The sequence below is a fragment of the Seriola aureovittata genome, chromosome 1 (genome assembly GCF_021018895.1).
Source record: "Seriola aureovittata isolate HTS-2021-v1 ecotype China chromosome 1, ASM2101889v1, whole genome shotgun sequence".
Taxonomy (NCBI): domain Eukaryota; kingdom Metazoa; phylum Chordata; class Actinopteri; order Carangiformes; family Carangidae; genus Seriola; species Seriola aureovittata.
The window spans coordinates 16,530,236-16,552,096 of record NC_079364.1 but is presented as its reverse complement, the minus strand read 5'-3'; the positions used below and the strand labels follow the sequence as shown (position 1 = coordinate 16,552,096).

The window sequence follows — 21,861 nt, the reverse complement described above, 5'->3', positions numbered from 1 at the left end:
ATGTCAGTGTAACCCTCCGCCTGCGGTAGATGTGCTGAGGCTGGAGTAGCCACCATTTTGCATGTCTAGTGTGTTCCTCCCTCCATTGCTAATAGAGACGATTCCAGTCATTTTCTGGCATCACTACGGCTAGTAAGTATCTTTTAAGAATAATATGTCGGCAGAAATGTATGAAAATGTCTTTACGTGTGAGTAATCACCAGTGGTTTGGTTGTATCTACGTTGACAACTCTCACTGTGGCGCTGCATAGGAAGTCGCAGCCTTCAGTGCACCGGGGTTGTGCCTGTCAGCAGCTAAGTTAGCTAGCATGATTAGCATACCCTTTTAGCTGTAGCCTGGCTAACTACCTGCTGTGCTAGGGATGTGTAGCTCCATAGCCATTTATGTTGTTTGGTCGCCCACTAAGTCATAATCATCGTGACAACGCGCAAGGCTGAATTGATGTTTTATATCTTTCTAGCAAGGTAATGCAAGTGCTACTTTCTTATCAGTTGAAACAGTATTCGGATTAGGTACTACAGAAACAAACGAGTGGCCAGGTAGCAAGCTAACGCCACAGAGGACTCGCTAGCTTGATAATCCAAATGCTTCAAGAAGGCCTGAACTGCATCATGTCCTGATCAATCGGCGATCAGATTCAGGTGTCATGCCCAGCCTGTAATGGCCTCTGGTTTCAGTTCGACAATACTGTCCAATGCTGTTGACTTTCAAACTTTCATTTCACTAAATAATGTCAGCCAAGGTGACGGTACTGCTGAGGTGTCATCCTGATATGTTGCCCTTTCTCTGAAAATACGAGTGTGTACAAGTGTTAGCTCATCGTTAGCTGACTTTTGCTAGGTGTAATATGCGTTAGCTAAGTTACACTAAGCATTTGATGTTTGGCTGTAAGCCTCGTAATGACATCAGACTTTCCTAACATTTGACAAATTGTAAACATTTCAGTCGTTAGTCAACGTTGCATGTGGATACACCTGAAGCCAACGATAGATAGCTTCATGTGTTAAAGACGTTGATTCATTTTTGCTTTAGTTTCCTAAGTTATATTGTGAACATTTTAATCAAGAGGTAGCAAAGATACACACATTTTAATAATGCATATATCTCGTCTGAAGAACACCCGTTTTCGTGGAACATGTAGTAGATTAACGTTAAGGAAGTCAGCTGTAAGTAGGAAGCAAGCAAGTGAGTGACGTGCAATGTAGGTGATTCCTGTACATCTTTGTCAGATCCCTATTTATGTGAACGATTTATGCATTGTCTTTCCGAAATATTAACTACCTCACTACTATTCACTGTTTGAAATGTGACAGTTATCTAACATTCACCTATGTTGAAGACATCCAAGATTCAACAGAATCCAGAGTTCTCCTTCTGTGTTGAATAATTCAGTATCATAACATGATGACCTGTTAAGCTTGAAACAATACAGCTATGACCTTAATTAAAACCACTTCACCTTTACCTCTGCTGACAGTGGCATTGTGACTAACTTAGTGGCATAATGGCAGGTGCATCAAGTAGAGCTTTATTTCCAGTGGGTGTTAGCATTTAGTGTTTTCTTTTTGACATTTTGCATTTAAATATCCACACTTTGCTAGTGATCCATTCATAGTATATAGTGAGCATTGCAATTGTCTTGGTAGCACATTTGATATTGAACATACACCCTCACAGCAGCAGAAGCCCCATAATGGTGGTGGAGAAAGTACTGTAGGAGTTAGCATTAGTAGTAGAATTGGTTGTTTTGCAAGCTTTGCCTGCTGGCTAGTTTGCAGCCCAGCAAAGCCAAATAAATAACTGTTTGTATAAGTTAACTGAGCCAGTATCTTGGAGGTAAAAAGATGAGCACAAAGGGCATGAACTTTTGTTTGCACACAGCCAGTTCTTAATAGGACCTCCATGATGCCACCATCAGTTGTCGACTGGAGACCTGTTGTGCAACTGGAGAGCCCTTACAGGTTCACCTATTAATTCAAATGAGAGCCAAATAGTTAGAATTTAGCTCAGTAATGGCTCTCTGCTGTTTCTGCTGACCACCAGGGTTTGAGCACATTCTTCAAGAAATTTCTCATACATTTAACAGTGTCTTCAACAGATTGAGAATTTATATGTGGTAGTGGACACTGGTTGGAGGAGGAACGTGGGGTGACTGCAAACAGTGTTGTATTCATGAGCTAACTAATGTTTACACATGAATGTTAACAATGTGGCAGTTTTTTTTCAATCTGTCTGTACTCCACCTAGATGTTTGAAAAGAAGAAATTATAAAATTAAAAACAATTAAACCTCCAAACTCTAATTGGGTGGGCCACCCAAAAATGTACACATGTGAAACACTGGTCATCATATTTTGACTATCAAATACATTTTATATCCTCTACTAAGGTGCAGGACTCAACATTTGAATGTGCATTAACGAAGCAAGGTATAGATGGATAACATAAAAGCTGACTCACTACCTGTTTTCTATAATAGTTGTTTGCTTGCATGCTTGTTCTTCAGCATTGTGTGTTTATGCAGTTTTTTCAATTCTTTGTGGCTATGCAGAGCGGATCACTTAGAGTTGGTGAAATAAGAAGGAACAGTGTGGTCTGCTTTGATGGTGTTTCATTTATAACATCTGTGTACATAGCTGAGCACATACAGAAAATGAAGAGAAAAAGGGAAGGTTACAACAGCCTGTCAAATTGAGAAGGGAGAATGCTTCTCCCCAGTGGTAGCTCTGTATATTTTTCATCTTGCAGCCATCTGATGATCTTTTTTTATCTCGTTTAACTGTGCAATTCTTACCCGACAAAGACAGTAGCAGTGGAGCTTACATCTGTGCTTTGAATTCTTCACCACACAATCCTCATGGCATACAGTAGTCTAATGTAAAACCCCCTTTAACTGTGTTTTATCTCCTGATGTTTCTAGTATGCCGTCTCAGGCTCGACAGGTTGGCTGCTCCCTGTGGTAAAAGGGAGGTGTGGAATGCTTTTTGCTTGTTGCTGGTTGTCAGGCTCTGAAGGCTAATCTAGACTGAGTCTCCAAATCTCATGAGAGGAAAAGCTTGTTATCAACATTTCAGAATACATGTAAAGTACACCTATATAGCAAAGATGTGTTTATGATATTGTATTGAGTTTTTTTGTTAGTTTTGTTTTGAGTAAATGACCCATAGTGTTAGTCAGGTTGCTGCGGGCATTTTGTCATGGCACATTTTAGATGAGATCTGTGCTTTCCTTTTTTTTTTAAATTTAATTTATTTAGTGTTTTTCCAACTTTTTTGCAGACCTGCAGCTTTTGCCATTGTAAATCTTGGGTCAGATATCCTCAGGTTTACTTTGTAGTTTTTCCTGACGCATCTATATGGGCTGTACTGATGTCGTCTGTGTGGTTACCACCTTAAACTGCCATATATATATATATAGCAGAACAGTTGCCTTTCCATCTTTGTAGTAAGGCTGAATGAAGCTGACCTTGGTTATTGAACCTAATGCTATTGCTGCCCAACTATTGAATACGCTCGCAGCTCGCCCATCCTATAGTCTTTCTAATCAAACTAGGATGTATGCAACCCCTCTTTATAAGTTTTGTTTGTTTTTTTTTTAAGCCAAAGAGACTTTCACTTCCCAGAAATAGTAATAAAAGTTATGGCAATTATGGATAATAAAAAATATGTTGTGTTTTAATTGTAGTTGAATGTGTCGTTATACTGCAACTGCAAGAAGGAGGAACTGTAATTTAATCAGCTCTCAGCAGAGGCTGGATTTACTTTCTTTAATGTGTACACTTTTGATTATAAGCACAGCAAGAGCCCAACACTAGGTCCATTCAGCTCAGGTAATTTCAATGGTGTTAAGACAGACAGTAGATCTCTGGCTTTATTAAAGTGTGGCCTTGCCTGACCACCCTCGCCATTCCTTTAAGATCAAGTGAATTCTTAGATTCTCTACAAACCAACACTTCATTCAACAAAAGATGTCTTCATTCTCTTTATATCTCGATCCTTATTTTCCCGAGTAGACTGGCATAGTTTCAAAGAATTTCATTTGATCCTGTCAGCAGTAGTTAATGACAAGAAAAAAAAGTTTTTCCATTGGGCCTTCAGGTAAAAATACTGCAACCTCCACAGTATACAGGTTTAAAAAGAGGAATCAGGAGCAACCAGGTATGTCAAACAGATTTAAAGTTGATGTTAAGTTAATTTAAAGCTCGTTCTTCAGTCACCTTAATGCTCAGGCAATGTTCGGAGATTGTCATGTGGGAACAGGAGCTGGAGTTGATTTTCCGTGTAAGGTGCTGTGGCAATTAGCCAGCTCAAGACCTAGTAATGGCAGGGGTTTAGCGAGAACAGAGGCAGTAACATTACTGGACAAATGCTAATAACACACTTGTTATGTGTAACAGTTTAACAGAGCCACAAGACATCTGTTTTTGGTGTTACACTTCATATAGCATCACCTGGTAATACCACTGAAAATCATAGGGGGAAAAAAAAATCTCGCCCGCAACGCATCTAACATCCCAAGTTTTTCCACTGATGCTTAGCATGACAGCAATACATACGTTATTAAGGTAGCAAGGGTGTAGTACATGTCTAGGGGGAATGGAATCCTCTACCTTACTTGGATAATAAAACAGCAGACAGAATATGACTTCTAACCATCTTTGGATGGCTTGTCAGTTAAGGTTATAGACATGCTTTTAGTACACTAGACTTCAAGTACTTATCAGTGTAGGCTCACATTTTCAAGAATTACATTATTCACAAGAAAAGTTGTATATCAGCAATGTCATCCACTAGTTTACTCGTCCTACGATTCGATTTTTTTAAGGTCTTTGCTCTGTCCAAATCCATTTCAGGACTGGGTACATACGTGTAAAATGGATTTGCTCGACAAGTAATTACCATTGTTTCTGTTGCTGAAGCAGCATAATTATGTACCTCTTGTTGTCAGATAAAGGGCTTCCATGACATGGGAGACAAAATGTACCACTTTCTATGTAGAGGGGCCAACATTAGTAACATACATTTTTCTTCCTTTTTTTTCTTTTTCTTTTTTTACAATTCAAAGGTAATATTCACAGCCTGCCTAAACAAATGGAATTATTATTATATATTGGAATATATTTTTCTCAAATAATTGTTTTTGTGTCAACTACATTTATTTAGTGAGAACATAACCTTTCAGTTTGAATCTCCTCAAATTTGCTCTAACAACCTGACAGATGCTGTCTTGCTTATTTAAAAAAATGGAATCGGCTTGCTTTCATAGTTCTTGCAGTTGTCTTCATCTGCTGTTCTTTTTAAATTCAGTTTTGATGTTTTTTTGCAGTGTTTTATATCACTTCTTTTTGTTTTTTCCCCCAAGATACTCATATTAGATTGTTGTTGGTGAATCTCAGCTGCTCAACTCAAATGTTTCATTTCACACAAATGAACACCTTGTCATGCTCAGTTAAAGAGTTTGTTCATCTTCAATGAGAAATGATTTTCTTATTTTAGAGAATTACATCAACCAGATAGGACAGCTTCAACTCATGTCATTTCCGTCTATCTATCAATTTTCATTAAAAGTATAGCTTTTCTGCTTTGATGTGGTCTAGTCTCGTTCCAACCCTGTAGCTATACATGCCAACCTGTTTCTTTTCTTCATGTTTTCCAGAGAATGCCAGCTCCGATCAGACTGCGGGAGCTGATCCGGACTATCCGGACAGCACGGACCCAGGCAGAGGAGCGTGAGATGATCCAGAAAGAGTGTGCTGCTATCCGCTCGTCCTTTAGAGAGGAAGACAATACATACCGTTGCAGAAATGTGGCAAAGCTACTTTATATGCACATGCTGGGCTACCCAGCACACTTTGGGCAGGTATGTTTGATGATGGTGGGAGGATGACTTGGAGGGCAAAATGTCTCGGAAAAGCTTCTTAGATTTATTGTAACAACGCTCCTACCCTGGATGGTTTTGTGACATTATGAATTGTTTTCCAGCTGGAGTGTCTGAAGTTGATTGCGTCCCAGAAGTTCACTGACAAACGGATAGGTTATTTGGGAGCTATGCTGCTGTTGGATGAGAGGCAGGACGTCCACCTACTAATGACAAATTGCATTAAGAAGTAAGTGGAGGCAAGATCTCATGTAATACATTTAATATACCGCTTTTAAGATGTTGCTTGTTTGCAATTGACAGGCACAGTGATTTGTTCTTGATGGCAATTAGGGTACAACCCCAAAACCTACTTTGCCTGCTGCTGAAACTTTGTCATAACCTTTAGTTCTTGTTTACAATAACTGTTATGCTTGCTTTCTACCTTGCATTCCTATCCCTGTATATTGTAGCCTTCAAACTTGTTTCTTGTATATATTCTTGTCTGTTTCCGTTTCCGTGGCTTATTCAACTCTCTTCTCTCACACCAGTGACTTGAATCACAGCACACAATACGTGCAGGGCCTGGCTTTGTGCACTTTGGGCTGCATGGGTTCCTCAGAAATGTGTCGTGACCTGGCAGGGGAGGTAGAGAAACTGCTCAAAACATCTAACTCCTACTTGAGGAAAAAAGTAAGCCTCATTGTTGTCATGTCTATATGAATACTTGAAGGATCTAAAATCTATGTTGGACGATTCATGAATGAAAATGTAGGCATGTATGCAGTTGCATTTTACTGTGAGGTGAAATATTGTGTTAAAGGTTGGACTGTTTCTTCATTAATTGTCTTATGTGTAAATATTTGTTGACAGGCGGCATTGTGTGCAGTTCATGTCATCAGGAAGGTTCCCGAACTCATGGAAATGTTCCTTCCAGCCACAAAAAACCTGCTGAGCGAGAAGAATCATGGTAAGTGTAAATGGTTTGTCAGGATGGAGGTTCTGGCTCCTGGGGAAATATGCTTGTCCTACACAAATGCAGACTCTGTCCTATTTCCTGACACTCACAGTGCTTTTCTCACAACAGCTGGACAGCTCATGTCCTTTGCAGAGGAGAGTGGAATTAATGAGTCTGTCATAAACCCCAAGGCTTGTGTCCCCCCCACATAAGGGAGATATGCTACAAGAAGAGTTTTTCTTATAACAGTGCTGAAATAACTTTATCTTCTTTGACATTGTGTGGCAGTTCAGTAGTGATTGCTTCAGATAAGACAGCTTGAAAATATATAGCTATTTTTCTAGATCATGTATAAATAGAAAATGGTGTGACATGGCCATAATATATACAATTATGCATTAAGCATTGTCAGAAATTGCTCAGATAACTGGAAATTCACTTTTATCCAAAGACCAAACTTGCTCAGTGATGAACAAGTTCTTTTACTTGTAAAAATAAACTACATTATTGAGTACTTTGAAAATGTAAAGTCAAAATGCCACTTAGTGAGTTTTTAAAATATGACAGTTATATTATTATGTGGCTTTATTATTATTTATGTGGCTTCAGAACTCACCCACCATTACTTTCCCCAACTGTCCCTAGGATCATGAGTTTTCAACCTTGTAACATTCAGATCAGGACCCCAGGAAATGATTAGCCTGTACAGATTTATGATGCTGTCACCCGATGTCCTCTATTGTTAATCATCTGTATGCTAGTACAAAATATTTTTTGACATCGGACATGGCCTTCTGTGTGGTTTGTCAGCCCGCATACCTTTACAAAGAACTACCAGAGTAAAGCCTACATATTCATAAATGTCTGGTAATGTATGTAAATCTTGTTTTAATAACAACATGCCAGATATTTACTGTGTCTGTCATTTGGCATATATAGTACGTAGATGTTATGAAAGCCCTCCCACAAAGATGAAATATTTTTGTGAACAAGTCTGTGTTCTAATGGCAGTAACACAGAACGTTCATTCATTTCAATAAGACTGCTGCATTGGCACAGAGTTGGTGTAGGGTTCTTGGCAGTTGAACCTGGCTCAACTGCTGATGCAACGCATCACATCATCCCACAATGTACTGTGTTGACCAATCAAACGGGTACAAGTGCATATTCTTGCTAGATTACTTCATAATGTGAACAAGAATTTCTGCTGCTAAAATCAAAAACATAGATGCAGATGATACAATAATTGTCACCATGATAACTTTTTATAGTTGTAAAATCTCTGTGCAGTACTTCAACTATGACAAGCGTTCAAGCTCATTGATGTATTATTCAGACTGACCCTCCTTACCAGCCTTGACAATGGGGCTGGTATTGTTTTCACTTTGTGTGTTTGTGTGTGTGTGAGTACACATGTAATAATGTAGTAAGGGCGTCACGCCTTGTGTGATCTTGTTGCAACATGGTCTCTAGTTTTCATCGTATCATCAGCACCTATAACAATGGTACCCGCCAACTCAGCCCCTTGTGTTTTTTGTTTTTTTAACACAGGTCTGAATTTCCTTGTAACAAATGAGTGATGTAGATATCAAAACTAGACAACCTCTTCTCAACATATTCATTAAAAATGAAAAACTTTTACTTCGTATATTTTCCCAGGTGTTCTCCATACATCAGTTGTCCTCCTCACTGAAATGTGTGAAAGAAGTCCTGACATGCTGGCCCACTTCAGAAAGGTACAAAGAGATCTTCTTCTCCAACTGACCATGAATGAATTACTTATACATTTGTCTTAAGCTCATATCACATTTCATTCTCCTTTTGCGTACACATTTCTTTTTGATAAAGCTAAGTTAGTCAAACATGTTAAGCTTTTTAAGGTTTGGATTGCGCTACAGGTTTCCTCTACATTCAAAGTATGTCTCAATCTTTTATCTCCTACCACTGTCTTTTCCTCATGTATTTCAACTGCTGCTCTACCTCTCCTTCTCTAGGTGTATCAAAACTGTGCCAGAAGCACCACTCCTCATGTCCATGATCTAAACATTATTTTGAGCTCTCTGAAAGTGAATGATTTCCAGTTTCCCCTCCCTAACATCTACCTCATATTTTTTCTGTCATTTGTCTTTGTTACAATTCCTGCATTGTGTTAGAATGAGAAGGTAAGAGTACATTCTGATCTCATAGCTGGTGCATGCTGTAAATAGTAATCACTTCTCACAGTCACCTCAGTCGTAACCAAATTTGTGTTGAGTAATGTCATGTTGTGTTTAATTTATAATTTTGATTTCTTTAACTTGCACAGTGATCATTACTATGTCAGTGTTTTGAATATTATAAATGAGTTTTTGGTCCATTTGTCAGATACATTTTTCACTATTGTTTTGAGTGTCATTATTAGCCTAATATGCAACTCATTTGATAACTGTCTATTTACAAGCAGTTGGGTGGGTGTGTTTTCACATGATTGCCACAGGCGTTGTCACCAAGAACAAATGATTTTCACTGTGTCTGTGTCACTGTAAGAGGGTAGCTTATGTTTTATGTCAGTAACTGTCATAGGTCTGTATAATTGTGGAGAGGTGTTTTTCTGTCTTGAGCAAGAGTTAAAGGTTTGGCAAATGTAGTATTAGGGTGTCATGTTAAGACAGAGGAGTTAAAAGGTTTAGATTTATTATTTTCTTTTTAAATCTCTGGCATTTTGGGTTGCTTGTTTGTCCTCATACCCACAGCAGAGTAGAAGATTTATATCAATTTCATCTCTGCATATTCTGCATAGTGATCTGGTCTGAAAGGTGTCCAGTCTGGCGCAGCCAAGAGACTGAAAGCTGGCCAACACAAAGCTACAAGTGAAAAAATAGGCCTTCTGACAACTCCAATCTAACATCTAAGAATTTCTAAGAACTGGGCAAGCGGTTTCATTGCTGCCAGTCTTTGTGGTATTTAGGAACACATCCTAGGCCTATCTATCTCTGTACTGGGTGCAAAGCGATGAAAACGATACCCAATCTTCTAATTTAAAAAGACAGCAAGCTGTTCACCAAAATATTGGAGTGTTCTTTTATGGTTACATTTGATAACCTGTTTTGGAGGCACTGAGAGATCTAAATGGCACAGATTAGAAAATTATTGAGATGAGAAATTCCTATCTTAATATAATTAATATTTAGTTGGCACTGAATCGAATTATAGTCTTAAATACGCATCAGTTTATTTATCCATGTTCAGAAGTAACAGAAGTGCGTATGCAGATTTTACTTTCTCTCAAAGCCAAATGTTCTGTGATAATCTTCCACGATCAAGGGTTTGATTTTACAGCCTCAAAAATTTGACTATTAAATCACCTTAGTTACTCTACAGCACTATTACTCCACTGCAATAAACAAAAATCCCAACCTCTTTGCTCTTGATGAGTTTGGCTGGCTGCCACCGTAAATGAGAAATTAATAGCTTTAAAAGTTAATGAAGAACCATGTTTTACAAATTTTGATGATGAAAAGTGGACAATTTTTGAGATCCACACAAATATTGTGACACTTCTTCTTTTGTCCTCTGTTGTTGATCTTTTTGTAGCTGGTTCCACAGTTGGTGAGAATCCTGAAGAACCTAATCATGTCTGGATACTCTCCTGAGCATGATGTGTCAGGCATAAGCGACCCTTTCCTGCAGGTAAATCTCCCTCTTTCTTGATGCAGATGCTCTGTACTTCAAGTGCAGGTTTCTATTTGGCCCGATGCTTGTGCCATACCATACCATGAGCAATCAGAACTACTGATGATCGAATGAACCCATTAACTATATTGCATTAGGAGATAAATATTTAAAGTTGTTGTGTCATTAAAAAAAAAAGCTGAAAATGTTCTGATGTTTGTGTCAATAAAGTTTTGACAGTGAGATAAGATTCAAAAACAATTGAAGCATGAGTTGGCACAACTACAGCTAAAGCAGGCTACATGTACTGTATGTTGTGCCAGTGGGGAAAAAAGCAAATGACAGCAGATCAGCAGCAAACAAGAACTGGAGCAAGAGAGCCCAGAATTTGACAATTTGGACTTTTTCTTTCTTTTTTTAGGTGCGGATATTGAGACTACTGCGAATTTTAGGCAAGAGTGATGATGACTCCAGTGAAGCAATGAATGACATTCTTGCACAGGTTAGAAATTATACTTAGTCATTGCTTTCACTTCAAACTTATGGGTTATTGTTATTCTGACATGTGTGTATACTTGCAGGTTGCAACAAACACAGAGACAAGTAAAAATGTAGGCAATGCAATCCTGTATGAGACTGTACTGACAATAATGGACATCAAGTCTGAAAGTGGACTGAGGGTGAGTTGATTTAATTTAAGGAAAACTTGGTAAGAGCATTTTAAAATATTTTTTTCCTGCTTAAATGATTTTTTCTTTCTCTTTTCAGGTCTTGGCCATTAACATACTAGGTCGCTTCCTTCTTAACAATGACAAAAATATAAGGTAATTAATTCACTTACCGTATTTGACCTTGCAGCGATTGAGACATCCAAAATGTTATGAATTCCTGTTGACATTTCTAATCATACTCATTATTCCAGATACGTGGCATTGACATCCCTACTAAAGACGGTACAGACAGACCACAATGCAGTGCAGAGGCATCGGAGCACCATTGTGGATTGTTTAAAAGACTTGGATGTGTCCATCAAGAGGTGACTCACAATGTTTACACTGCACACATCCCTCTAATTAGAATTTTACATTTCTTATTATTCAGCCATGCTGTTTCTGACCTTGGTCTATTTTTTCATTGCTGTCTAGACGTGCAATGGAACTGAGCTTCGCCCTGGTGAACGGCAACAACATTCGAGGCATGATGAAAGAGCTGCTCTACTTCCTGGACTCCTGTGACCCAGAATTCAAAGCAGACTGTGCATCAGGGGTCTTTTTAGCTGCAGAGAAGTATGGCACTGGCACACAGACATCACTACATATTGTAACTGCACTCAACTACTTTGTAGGATTGTGATAGCGTATCCTGTGTGACCTTGTCATGGGCAAGGTTGTAAAAGAGATTTTAAGCCTTTCATTTTCCTTCTTGGTACTTCAAGCACAGAAGTCTAGGTTGATAGAACCTGTTAGAAGTAACTGTACCATGAATTAGGTACATGTAGACTAAATGTCAGTCTGTGAAGAGGGAATGAAATCCACCTGTTGCTGCTTTACAGAATACAACATAAAACGTATGCTGATATATGAAATTTGTTTGTGCTATCACAGTGGACAGGGAATGGCTTATGCTGAAATGCTGTATGATGATAAAATGAGTGATCCATCGTCTGACAGACTATGTTGATACCATTTATATTCTGACAGCATTTGTCTCCTGGCTGTATAGAGTTAAGATAACATGTTGATGATTATTCTTCAATCATTTTTCTGGGACTAATCAAAGTATTCTTTATGCTACAGGTATGCCCCTTCGAAAAGATGGCACATAGACACCATAATGAGAGTCCTGACAACAGTACGTACATTACATTTGAATTTGGATTTGATTATTATTATTAATAATAATAATAATAATAATAATTCAACTATTACCTGTGACAAATGGTCTCACTGAATCTGGTAAGAGACCTCCTTAGCCAATATTGCTTTCCTTTTTACTGCAAATCTATAAATTTATATTTAAGATTAATTTGCATTTCCCCTTGGCATCTCTGGTCATCCTTACAGGCAGGGAGCTATGTGCGAGACGATTCTGTTCCCAACCTCATCCAGCTCATCACCAACAGTGTGGAGATGCATGCCTACACAGTACAGAGACTCTACAAAGCACTGCTGGATGACATCTCACAGGTCAGAGCAGTTCTGGTTTGGGTCATGATTAGATTTGGGACATCTCCCATGTTTGAAGCCTACAGTCATAGATTTGATTATGTAAGGCGCTGGGTGCATCAGAGTCTGACTTGTTTCCCTGTGCTCTGTAGCAACCTCTAGTGCAGGTGGCGTCCTGGTGCATAGGAGAGTACGGGGACCTGCTAGTATCCGGACAGTGTGAGGAAGAGGAGCCCATCCAGGTACACCTGGAAGAATCCCAGCCAAATACCACACATATACACACAAACACGAATTGAAAACAAACCTCAAACCTGAGAGGAACACTATATCATAAGATGTTGTGTTTTTCTTCTCTTCCTTTTGAATTAAGGTGACTGAGGATGAAGTTCTGGATGTGCTGGAAGGCCTCCTGGTGTCCAACCTGTCCACACCTGTGACCCGGGGTTATGCACTTACTGCCATCATGAAGCTGTCTACTCGTTTCAGCAGTGTTAAGTGAGTAATGGCCTTTTACACCTATTCTTTATTTTGAAGTGTTGCAAACATTTGTGTGCCAAGGTGATAAAGTTCATTAGCTATAATCAACGTCTCCCCTTTTACTTTGTTTCAGCCGAATCAAGAAGGTGGTTTCGATATATGGCAGTAGCATTGATGTGGAGCTTCAGCAGAGAGCTGTGGAGTACAATGCGCTTTTCAAGAAATACGACCACATGAGGTGAAACTGCATTACTTTTTTAAACTTTTTTTTTTTACCAGAGATTACTATCACAACCAGATCCTCATCAATGGTTGAATTTGCTCCATGTTTTCTCTCTCTCCTTATTCCTTGCTTGTTTCTTGACAATAGGCCAGCTCTCCTCGAGCGAATGCCCATTATGGAGAAAACCGCTACAAATGGCCCCACAGAGATTGTACAGACTAATGGGGAGACAGAGCCCTCTGCTGTGGAAGCAAAACATCCACCACCTGTCACCCAGCCAGCCAACCAGGTAAGGACAGTTTTAATCATTTTATTATAAAAAAAAAAGTTGACTAGATTAAATAGTTTGTTATGGTATAGAATTATTTTTAAAGGTTGAGACATAACTCTGGATAAGTGTCAGAAAATGGATGGTTGAATTTAAGTATAGTGATAATTAATAATTCTTATTTACTACTTACTAATATTATTTACTATTTTAATGTTTATAGTGTTATGATTAATTAATACGGTGTACACATAGATATGCTGTGGTATTTTATCATGTATCCATGTTTTCCTTGTCCCCCAGGCTAATGATTTATTAGACTTGCTGGGTGGTAATGATGTGGTGCCAGTAATCCAGACCACAATGCCCACCAAGCCCGCTTCAGCTGGAGGAGAGCTGCTTGATCTGCTGGGTGACCTCTCGCTAAGTGGTAGGATACTCTGTTTAAAGTGCTCTATTACCCCATTCAGAGTAAAGCAAGGACCTGGTATAAACAGTTGTTTGCTGCCAGTGTGAATGTGCTCTCCAACCTGTATCTGCTTTTAAACTGAAATTGCTGGTTTTGGCATTAAAAAAAAAAAAAAAAAGTGAACACACATAACTATTGGATTACTTTATCTTCTGCTTGAACATGATCAAAGTAAAGTACTACTTTAAAGCTTTTTAAGTAGCTCCACATTGTTCATCATGTTGAATCTTAAGTAACAGATGAACTGTAGTGCCCATTTTTAATGTGGTTAAAGGTGACTGTTCTGTTAAACTCATAGCATTGTACAAAGTGTGGTACAAATGTGTGTTTGGACTTTGCGTGAATGCTGACATCAACAACACAGTTTGTCAGGAATGCTGCAATGTCACTCCAACTTCCTTGTAAATAATAAATCAACTTTTCTTTCATGAGAGGAGACGCATGGAAATTGTATATTTTTTAGTAGTATATCCATGTCTTTTTAAATCCCGGTGTGTTGCTTTCCCCTTCCCAGGAGGTCCAGCCCCTGCTCCTGCTCCTGCTCCCTCCGTGCCCACTTCCCAACCTTCTTTCCTCTTGGATGGCCTCTCCTCACAGCCCTTGTTTAATGACATTTCAGCTGCAGGTGAGAGTCTGTTGCTCTCCTTGCCCATCTGCTGCCAAATAAACAGTAGCTTGTGGTAGTAGTCTAATGTATTAGGGCACACAGTCATTTTATTTTTATTTTCTTGGATAATAATGATGCATTGAATTAAATGCTAATAACCATATGTCTAAATCTGTTGATGGTATGCTCCTCTGAAATCTCTATAAAGGTATCCCTCCTATGACGGCATACAACAAGAATGGTCTGAAAATAGAATTCACATTTGAGAGAGCTAACCCCAATCCAAACATTGCGGTCATCACCATCCATGCTTCCAACTCAACAGAGGCAGATATGACAGACTTTGTTTTTCAGGCTGCAGTACCAAAGGTAAGCAGGCACAGTTGGATACTGATTTTCAGTTGCTTAATTGCAACACATTGTATTGCACAATAGTGTTCATTACTGATGTAGTTTTACAATGTGAATGGCTTACAGTTTTCCACTGGTTTTACGCGGCAGATTTAATAACATACAATGCCACGAATGTGTAGATAATGGAGGCAGAAACTACATGACTGTTATAAACATTCGTCTGACAGCACTGCTTATCTGTAAGCTAGTCGGTACTAGTGGAAATCAACCATTAATGCACTAGTAGTGTCTTTGGTGTGCTATTTTCTGTTATCCACAGTAGTTTTAACTAGTTAAGTTATTCAGTTATTTAATTTCCTTTTTCTTTTCCTGTTTTTACAGAAATCTCCTGTTATCAGAGATTCTGTAAAAGCCACCTCATTTGGTCAACTGTGTTTTCAAATTTAGACTCAGCTACTCAAATTATTATTATTTCTCCATAGTTATATATTTTAAAAGTAATGGGTGATTTTATTGAGAAATGTTGTTAATACTACCAAGTCTCCTTGGCCTTACAAGAATAATATACATTAAGTGTACAACAAAACACAGGAAACTATGAAACATAAAAAAAACGATTTAAACATCTATTTAAAGAAACTTTCTTAGAATATCTTGGTTGACTAAGCCATTATAGGCCTTCAGTATTTACCAGGCAGCCCAAACAATATGGCTTACCTGACAGCATTGATGCCATTCTGAGTCTGTGTTTGATTAGACAGAAAGATGGGCTATAAACAATTTGTGGCTGCCATGATGGATTAGGCAACAAAATCATTGTTTGAGTGTTGTTTATTTGGCCCTATCACCTCTCTTACAATACACCTTATCTGATCAATAAACTTGAGAAGTGCAATAGAGTAATTTGAACTGAATATCTGTGGTCAGTAACCAATCAATAAGAGCATCTCTGTTTTATATTGCTGTAACAACCCCATTTCTCCACTGGTATCATTAATACTGTCCATTCTCTGTTTTCAGACATTCCAGCTGCAGCTCCTCTCCCCTAGCAGTAATGTTGTCCCAGCACTCAACCAGGGAACTGTCACACAGGTCATCAGAGTCCTCAACCCTCAGAAGGTGAGTTTTTCTTTCACAAATTGTCTTTGATTTGTTTGTTTTTTTGTCGTTTGAAGCACAAAGGACAAAAAGACCTGTGCAACCTTAAATGATTTACAAGATGTTCCTCTTTATGTTCCTTTATAAAAACAATCATCCTCATAAAATTTCAGCAACAGCTACGAATGAGGATCAAGCTGACGTACACCCACAAAGGTTCACCTGTGCAAGACCTGGCTGAGGTTAATAACTTCCCCCCTCAGTCCTGGCAGTGATGAGCTGCTTCTGTTGCTCTTAAATGCCCCACCAAGGGAACTATGAAAACGATTTTCCTTTCACCTCCCTCCTTTCTTCCAACGGATCCCCCTGTGACGTCACTGCAGACCGCTGCCCTCGAGTTGCATGGGAAGCAGCAGAGCATCTAACACAGGACAAAAATACAGATGTTACGAAGACCCTATTGACTATTGACAACACCAGAATAATTGGGAAAACATATCAATCAATGAACTTTCTCTTTTCTTTCTTAATTGGTTTCCATGATCTCTTTGCTTAGTAGTACTGTTTTCCACATACACCCTCCACCCAGCACCATTACCACCCACAAAAGCACATATGCACACCATTTACTGTGGTACACTTTACCACTCAAATCACTGTAGAGAAAAAGAATTGCCCACTCTGAGCACTGCAGTAACCATAGTTTTACTTTTAATTTATAATTAATTAAAAATACAGTTGAAACATTTTGCTCCATCAATATTCATGATTGGCTTTGCATTCAGACTTTTTATATGAACCTTCAGTCCTATGACGGCAGCAGAAAAAGCTTTGAAAGGTCTATTTAGTGCAGTCATAGACTTCTTGGATAACCCCTTTTTTTGACCCTCCATATCTTGAGTGATATAACTTGTAAGAGAGTTGTATTCATTTTGAATTACATTAATTTGCTTAAAGCATGTTTGAGCATTGTTAGGATCACAATCACACCTTGACTCAAGCTCGGAGGGGATTTTCTGGTTCTGGTAGTAGATCTCTTTATCCTATGTTTCTATAGGAAATAGTCTACATTTGTTTTGTCACAGTGATAAGAGCATGAACAGATCCAAGATGCCCAGTTTGATCACCTGTGGATAGTTACAGAGATCGTGCTCAGACTTTCTCACACAGCTCTCCTAAAATCATCTCATCTGTAGCTTTAGTTTTAGATGTGTATATTAAATTCAACGGTTAATTGCTTTGCATAGCTTGAGGATGTTCATTCATTAGGATGGATATAATCCAAGCCTGAAATTTATCTGAAGACAAGTTGATTGCATTTGTGTTGGGGATCTATGTTTAAACCTTTCCTGCATCTGTGTCCTCACAGTCTAGCTTGCAATTTAGATACATTTCAGATTTGTTTAACCTGGTTGAACTTAGTCACCATGCACATACATGTAAATGAAGCTTGTTATGAATGTAGTTACATGCACTGAATGCTTTTTTTCCCTCAAGTCTTCTTTTTCATGGCTGTCTTCTTTGATGGGGACACTCATCTTATTGGCACTATTTTTGTGAAACTATGTTTTATTTCTGCAGTAATTTGACTTAATTATTTATGCCTGATATCAAAGTGATGTGCCTTTCTGACTTAGCTAGATAAAAGCCCCTGAACTATTGAGTTCTGTATGAGCTTTGTTTGTAAGTCTGCTTGTGTGCTGATTGTGTTTTCAATCTGAGAGAAACGGTCCTGATGGATTTGAATTGGTATATCACTTCATTCAGTAAGTTTTACTTTACTTTTCAATTGTGTATCTCATATAGTCACCCACTAATACTGACCTACCTGGATGTCTTTTTGTCTTAGTTTTGACAAAAAGTTAAATTATAGCTACACAATTCTGATAGTTTTTTTTCTCCCCTATGCTGTATGGCAGACTGTCCATTTAAAAATGCCTGTTGGATCTCAATAATGATGTGTCCTAAAAACAAAGCAAATCTCAAAGAATATGGCAGCTAATAGATGTAATCTTTTCATAAGCTGGCATCACGGTTTAAAGTGTTTTTAAAAAGTATAAATGTTCTACTGAAGTGAAATGTCAATAAGATTTCCCTCCCGTCAACAAACATTGAAGTGTGAGTTTGGATCACTTGGTGAGGTACTGGGACAGGTTGTTCTGTGGTGACTGTTAGTTTGATTTCTTGGCTCTGGTCTTCTCCAAATCAGAATTCTGACCATGCTGTTGGGGACAGTAACCTTAATACCTCACAATGTTCTCTCTTTCTGTTAACTTTCAGTGGCAGTAGATTGACAGCTTTGTTTAGTCATGAATTGCAATCAAGGGGAGCATCTGCATGAGAGAAACTAATGGTAGTTTGTACATCTCATTACTTAACAAGCTTAGCAGCCCTACAATGCTGTGTTGAGATCCTCAGATGTTCAATCAGGCTGTATACTTGTTTTCACTATGCTTCACTATCTTCTAACTTCTGTGACCAAATCAGAGAGACTATTAGCTTTGGAAATATTTTTGAGCTATGATATGTGTATATGGAGAAAATTATTTCAGTTTAACTTTTTTCTGTTGTTGACAAATGCTATATTGGCTTTTTTTTCTGTACATATTGAGGGCTTTTACAATTTTGTCTCTTGTACTATCTTTCATCCTTTTTTTAGATACCATTTTCTAAAAATTCCAATTATTCACAATGTATATTGTCTAAATAGATCTAGTCAACATCAGTCTATTAAGACTTCCCTGTATCATCACTCATTCATTGTAAAAGATATATGATCTGCTGCCTGTACATTGTATATAGTTGTAAAACAAACAAAAGCTGATCAGATTAAATAAAACCCACATGAAGACTTAAATGATTAGCTAGGAAGTATAATTGTATGCATATATGTACAAAACAGAATCTTAAAAGGATGCAATTGAGCTGCATTTGATTTACTACTCTTCATACTTCATGATCAGATGTGTCATCTTTACTTCTTTTATGAAGGTAGTTGGTGAGTCAGTAGGCTACTTGTTGGGGTTCCTTTGGATGTTGGGAAAAGGGTAGAATCTGTCTTAATAGATGCTGTCTGAAAAATGTACTGTACTACTGAGAAACCTAAGCACAGTGCTGCACAGTGGCAGAAGTGGCACCTTACTTCATCTGCTTCCCTGGCCCTCAAACATCTCATATATACGTGCCCTCGTTTGAAGAGGAGCTGTAACTTTTCCCTTCAGCCTTTATGTGTGGTTTAGTGTTCTGCACTCTTGACAATTCACATCAACTAAACCTTGTACCTACAAATTGATTTGTGAAATGATGCCCCTTGGTCTTGGCGTGTTTGCTCTCATTTGTGGCGAGGTTACCTTTTTGTCTGCCATGTAGCACCTTCCAAAAAGCATCATGTCTCAACCAAGCAAGGCCACTTCTAGTGCCACACAAGAAGGTTTTTAACCTCACTGTGATTTATTTTATCCCCCTATGACCAGTAGGTTTAAATTGGAATACAGATTTATCTGGACAAGAGCAGATACAAGTTTTTTGTGTCTGAAGTGGTTTCAGATGTGTATGTTGGAGCAGCAGTGTCCTTCCCTGGGTCTGAACAGCACGGGGCTTTCTTGGCTTCCTTTCTTTACTTTTGTCCCTTATCACTGATGTTATTTGCCTCTGCATGGCACACCTTTCAGCTTCACTTTGTAGTCTCTGATATGAATTGTGGGGCTGCAACACGTGTTAGATTAAACTGAGCCCTCACTAATTAGGTAGGATGAGGGAGGAAGGCAATGGATCAATTCTTTCTCTGTTGGGGTCTTTCTGATTTTGTCTTTTATGGAGCGCTGTTTCACCATCCCCTAACAAACCTGGGACAAGCCTGTGCTACAAGCTAATAACCACAAGGGGGAGCTGTGCAAAATGGAAGGCTGACGGGATGGGAAAGGAAGTTTCATACATCTATTCCTGAATGTTTTGTTGGTGTTGTTTGTATTGTCTTATTCAACCAGTGTGTACCCTTGTTAATCACATCTGATCAGTTCTTTCAATGATACCGTAATTCATGCAGTTTTAAATGTACAAAAGGAAATGAATCCAACATAAGTGCTTTGGACAGTGTAACTTAAAAGGAAGATTAGAAACGGAAACAAGTACCCATCAGCGGTGTGATCAGCGTTTGAAGATATATTAGTGTGTGTGAGTGTGTGTGAGAGAGAGAAATAATCATGCTTGAGAGATGGTGTGTGACATGTCTTTTATCTAGATAGGACATGATTTTTTGGCTGCAATTTCAACTTTCAGCTTCTGAGCTGCATGTGAAAACCAGTGTAAATAATGTCATTTCTACTCTTGACCTGAGATTCTTTTTGAAATGCAAGAAAAATTCAAATTATAAAATCTGTCACACCACCTTCATGGGTCAGGACTAACATGTTTAAAAGGACGTTGTTCAGATAGTGCTCACATTACTGTTAATGTTTTTAAGAGGGTGTTGAAAGTGCACATCCATCATTTGAATTAATTGGAAAATTGATTTTTGTTTTTTATTAGTTGGCGTGAATTCAGTCTTGGAAGAGTATCTGAATTACCACCATGTTCATTTTCCCTGTTGAATCAAAAAAATACATCCATTGTATTTTGGAAAACAAAATCTGTTTGTAACCCCCAGGCCTGTCCTGACTGAAAAAAAAACAAAAAACAATATGGCATCTGATTTGTTGGGGGGAGGGTGGAGACATGAGGTTCACTTTTTCCAGTCACATTTGACATGTTGAACCCCAGTTCCATGGCTTCAAGGTGAGTGTGAATGTCAGACTGAAAGTATGAAATGATGATTAAAGATGAGAAGTTGTAAACTATTAAATGGGATATTTTCAATTTATGCTGTGTATTCTTGTCTTTGGGTTGGAGAAAATGATCAAGCGAATAAAAAGTCAAATAAAAATCTAGTTGAACTATGGTAGTTTGTTTTCTTGGTTTGGGGGTGTGGTGTAATAATCCTATCTATTCAAAATGAGTGTTGGGCTTTTTTGGGCTTGTTTTAGTGAAGACTAAAATGAGGACACATACCTTGAGACAATATAAATTTGTTAACAGATTTTGCTACACCAGTCATACCAAAGTGGCTCTACCCTTTACCATTTTTAGGTTTAACAGACCATTGTCAACAGTGTTGCAAATTATTCAACATGCTCAGCGTTCACAATGGATTTCTGCATGATTTTTGTATCAATCTGATGACGTTACCCTGATTTTTCAAGTATTAAAAGTTTTCTGCATTAGCCAGAAAATAGCTGTTTTATTCATAAGTTTCTCAGTTGATTTTACATAAAATGTACTATATTGAGATATACAGAGATATTGCAATATAAACTCATATACCCACCCCTAGTTCAACTGATTTTTTTATTACATGATAGACTCTACCCTATAGTGTTTAATGAACAAATGTGTACACTGTAAATGTACACCATAATGATCAGTTATACTGAACTGTAATTTTTTTAAATTAAGATTACTATTAGGGCTAGGGTTGGTACATAAATTCACAAATGTTAAATGAACATCTAGCAGCCATGTAGCTTGTTTTAATCAGTGTCCATTAGCGTCACAACAAGGTAGAAAAAAAATTGAGCAGGAAGGGCCCCTGTGGATTGGAACCGCTATCACCTTACAGTGTGATATACCGTGTAGGAGTGGGTCCCTGTGAAGACCTGAGGTTTAAGATTAAAAAAATGTCAGTTGGCTTTTTTCAC

General features: G+C 38.2%; 1 protein-coding gene across 1 annotated transcript; it reads left to right on the top strand.

The window, feature by feature from the left end:
- The first annotated feature begins 6 nt into the window (after positions 1-6).
- Positions 7-21,065, top strand: ap1g1 (adaptor related protein complex 1 subunit gamma 1). The gene is made up of 23 exons (XM_056384002.1): positions 7-132; positions 5,656-5,859; positions 5,982-6,106; positions 6,408-6,549; positions 6,730-6,826; positions 8,474-8,550; positions 10,388-10,483; positions 10,887-10,967; positions 11,047-11,145; positions 11,234-11,289; positions 11,388-11,501; positions 11,611-11,751; positions 12,262-12,316; positions 12,529-12,651; positions 12,783-12,872; positions 13,004-13,128; positions 13,244-13,348; positions 13,481-13,622; positions 13,905-14,031; positions 14,585-14,695; positions 14,886-15,046; positions 16,052-16,150; positions 16,303-21,065. The coding sequence occupies exons 2-23, from the start codon at positions 5,659-5,661 to the stop codon at positions 16,402-16,404; spliced, it is 2,469 nt and encodes an 822-aa protein (XP_056239977.1). The 5' UTR covers positions 7-132; positions 5,656-5,658; the 3' UTR covers positions 16,405-21,065.
- The last annotated feature ends 796 nt before the right edge of the window (positions 21,066-21,861 follow it).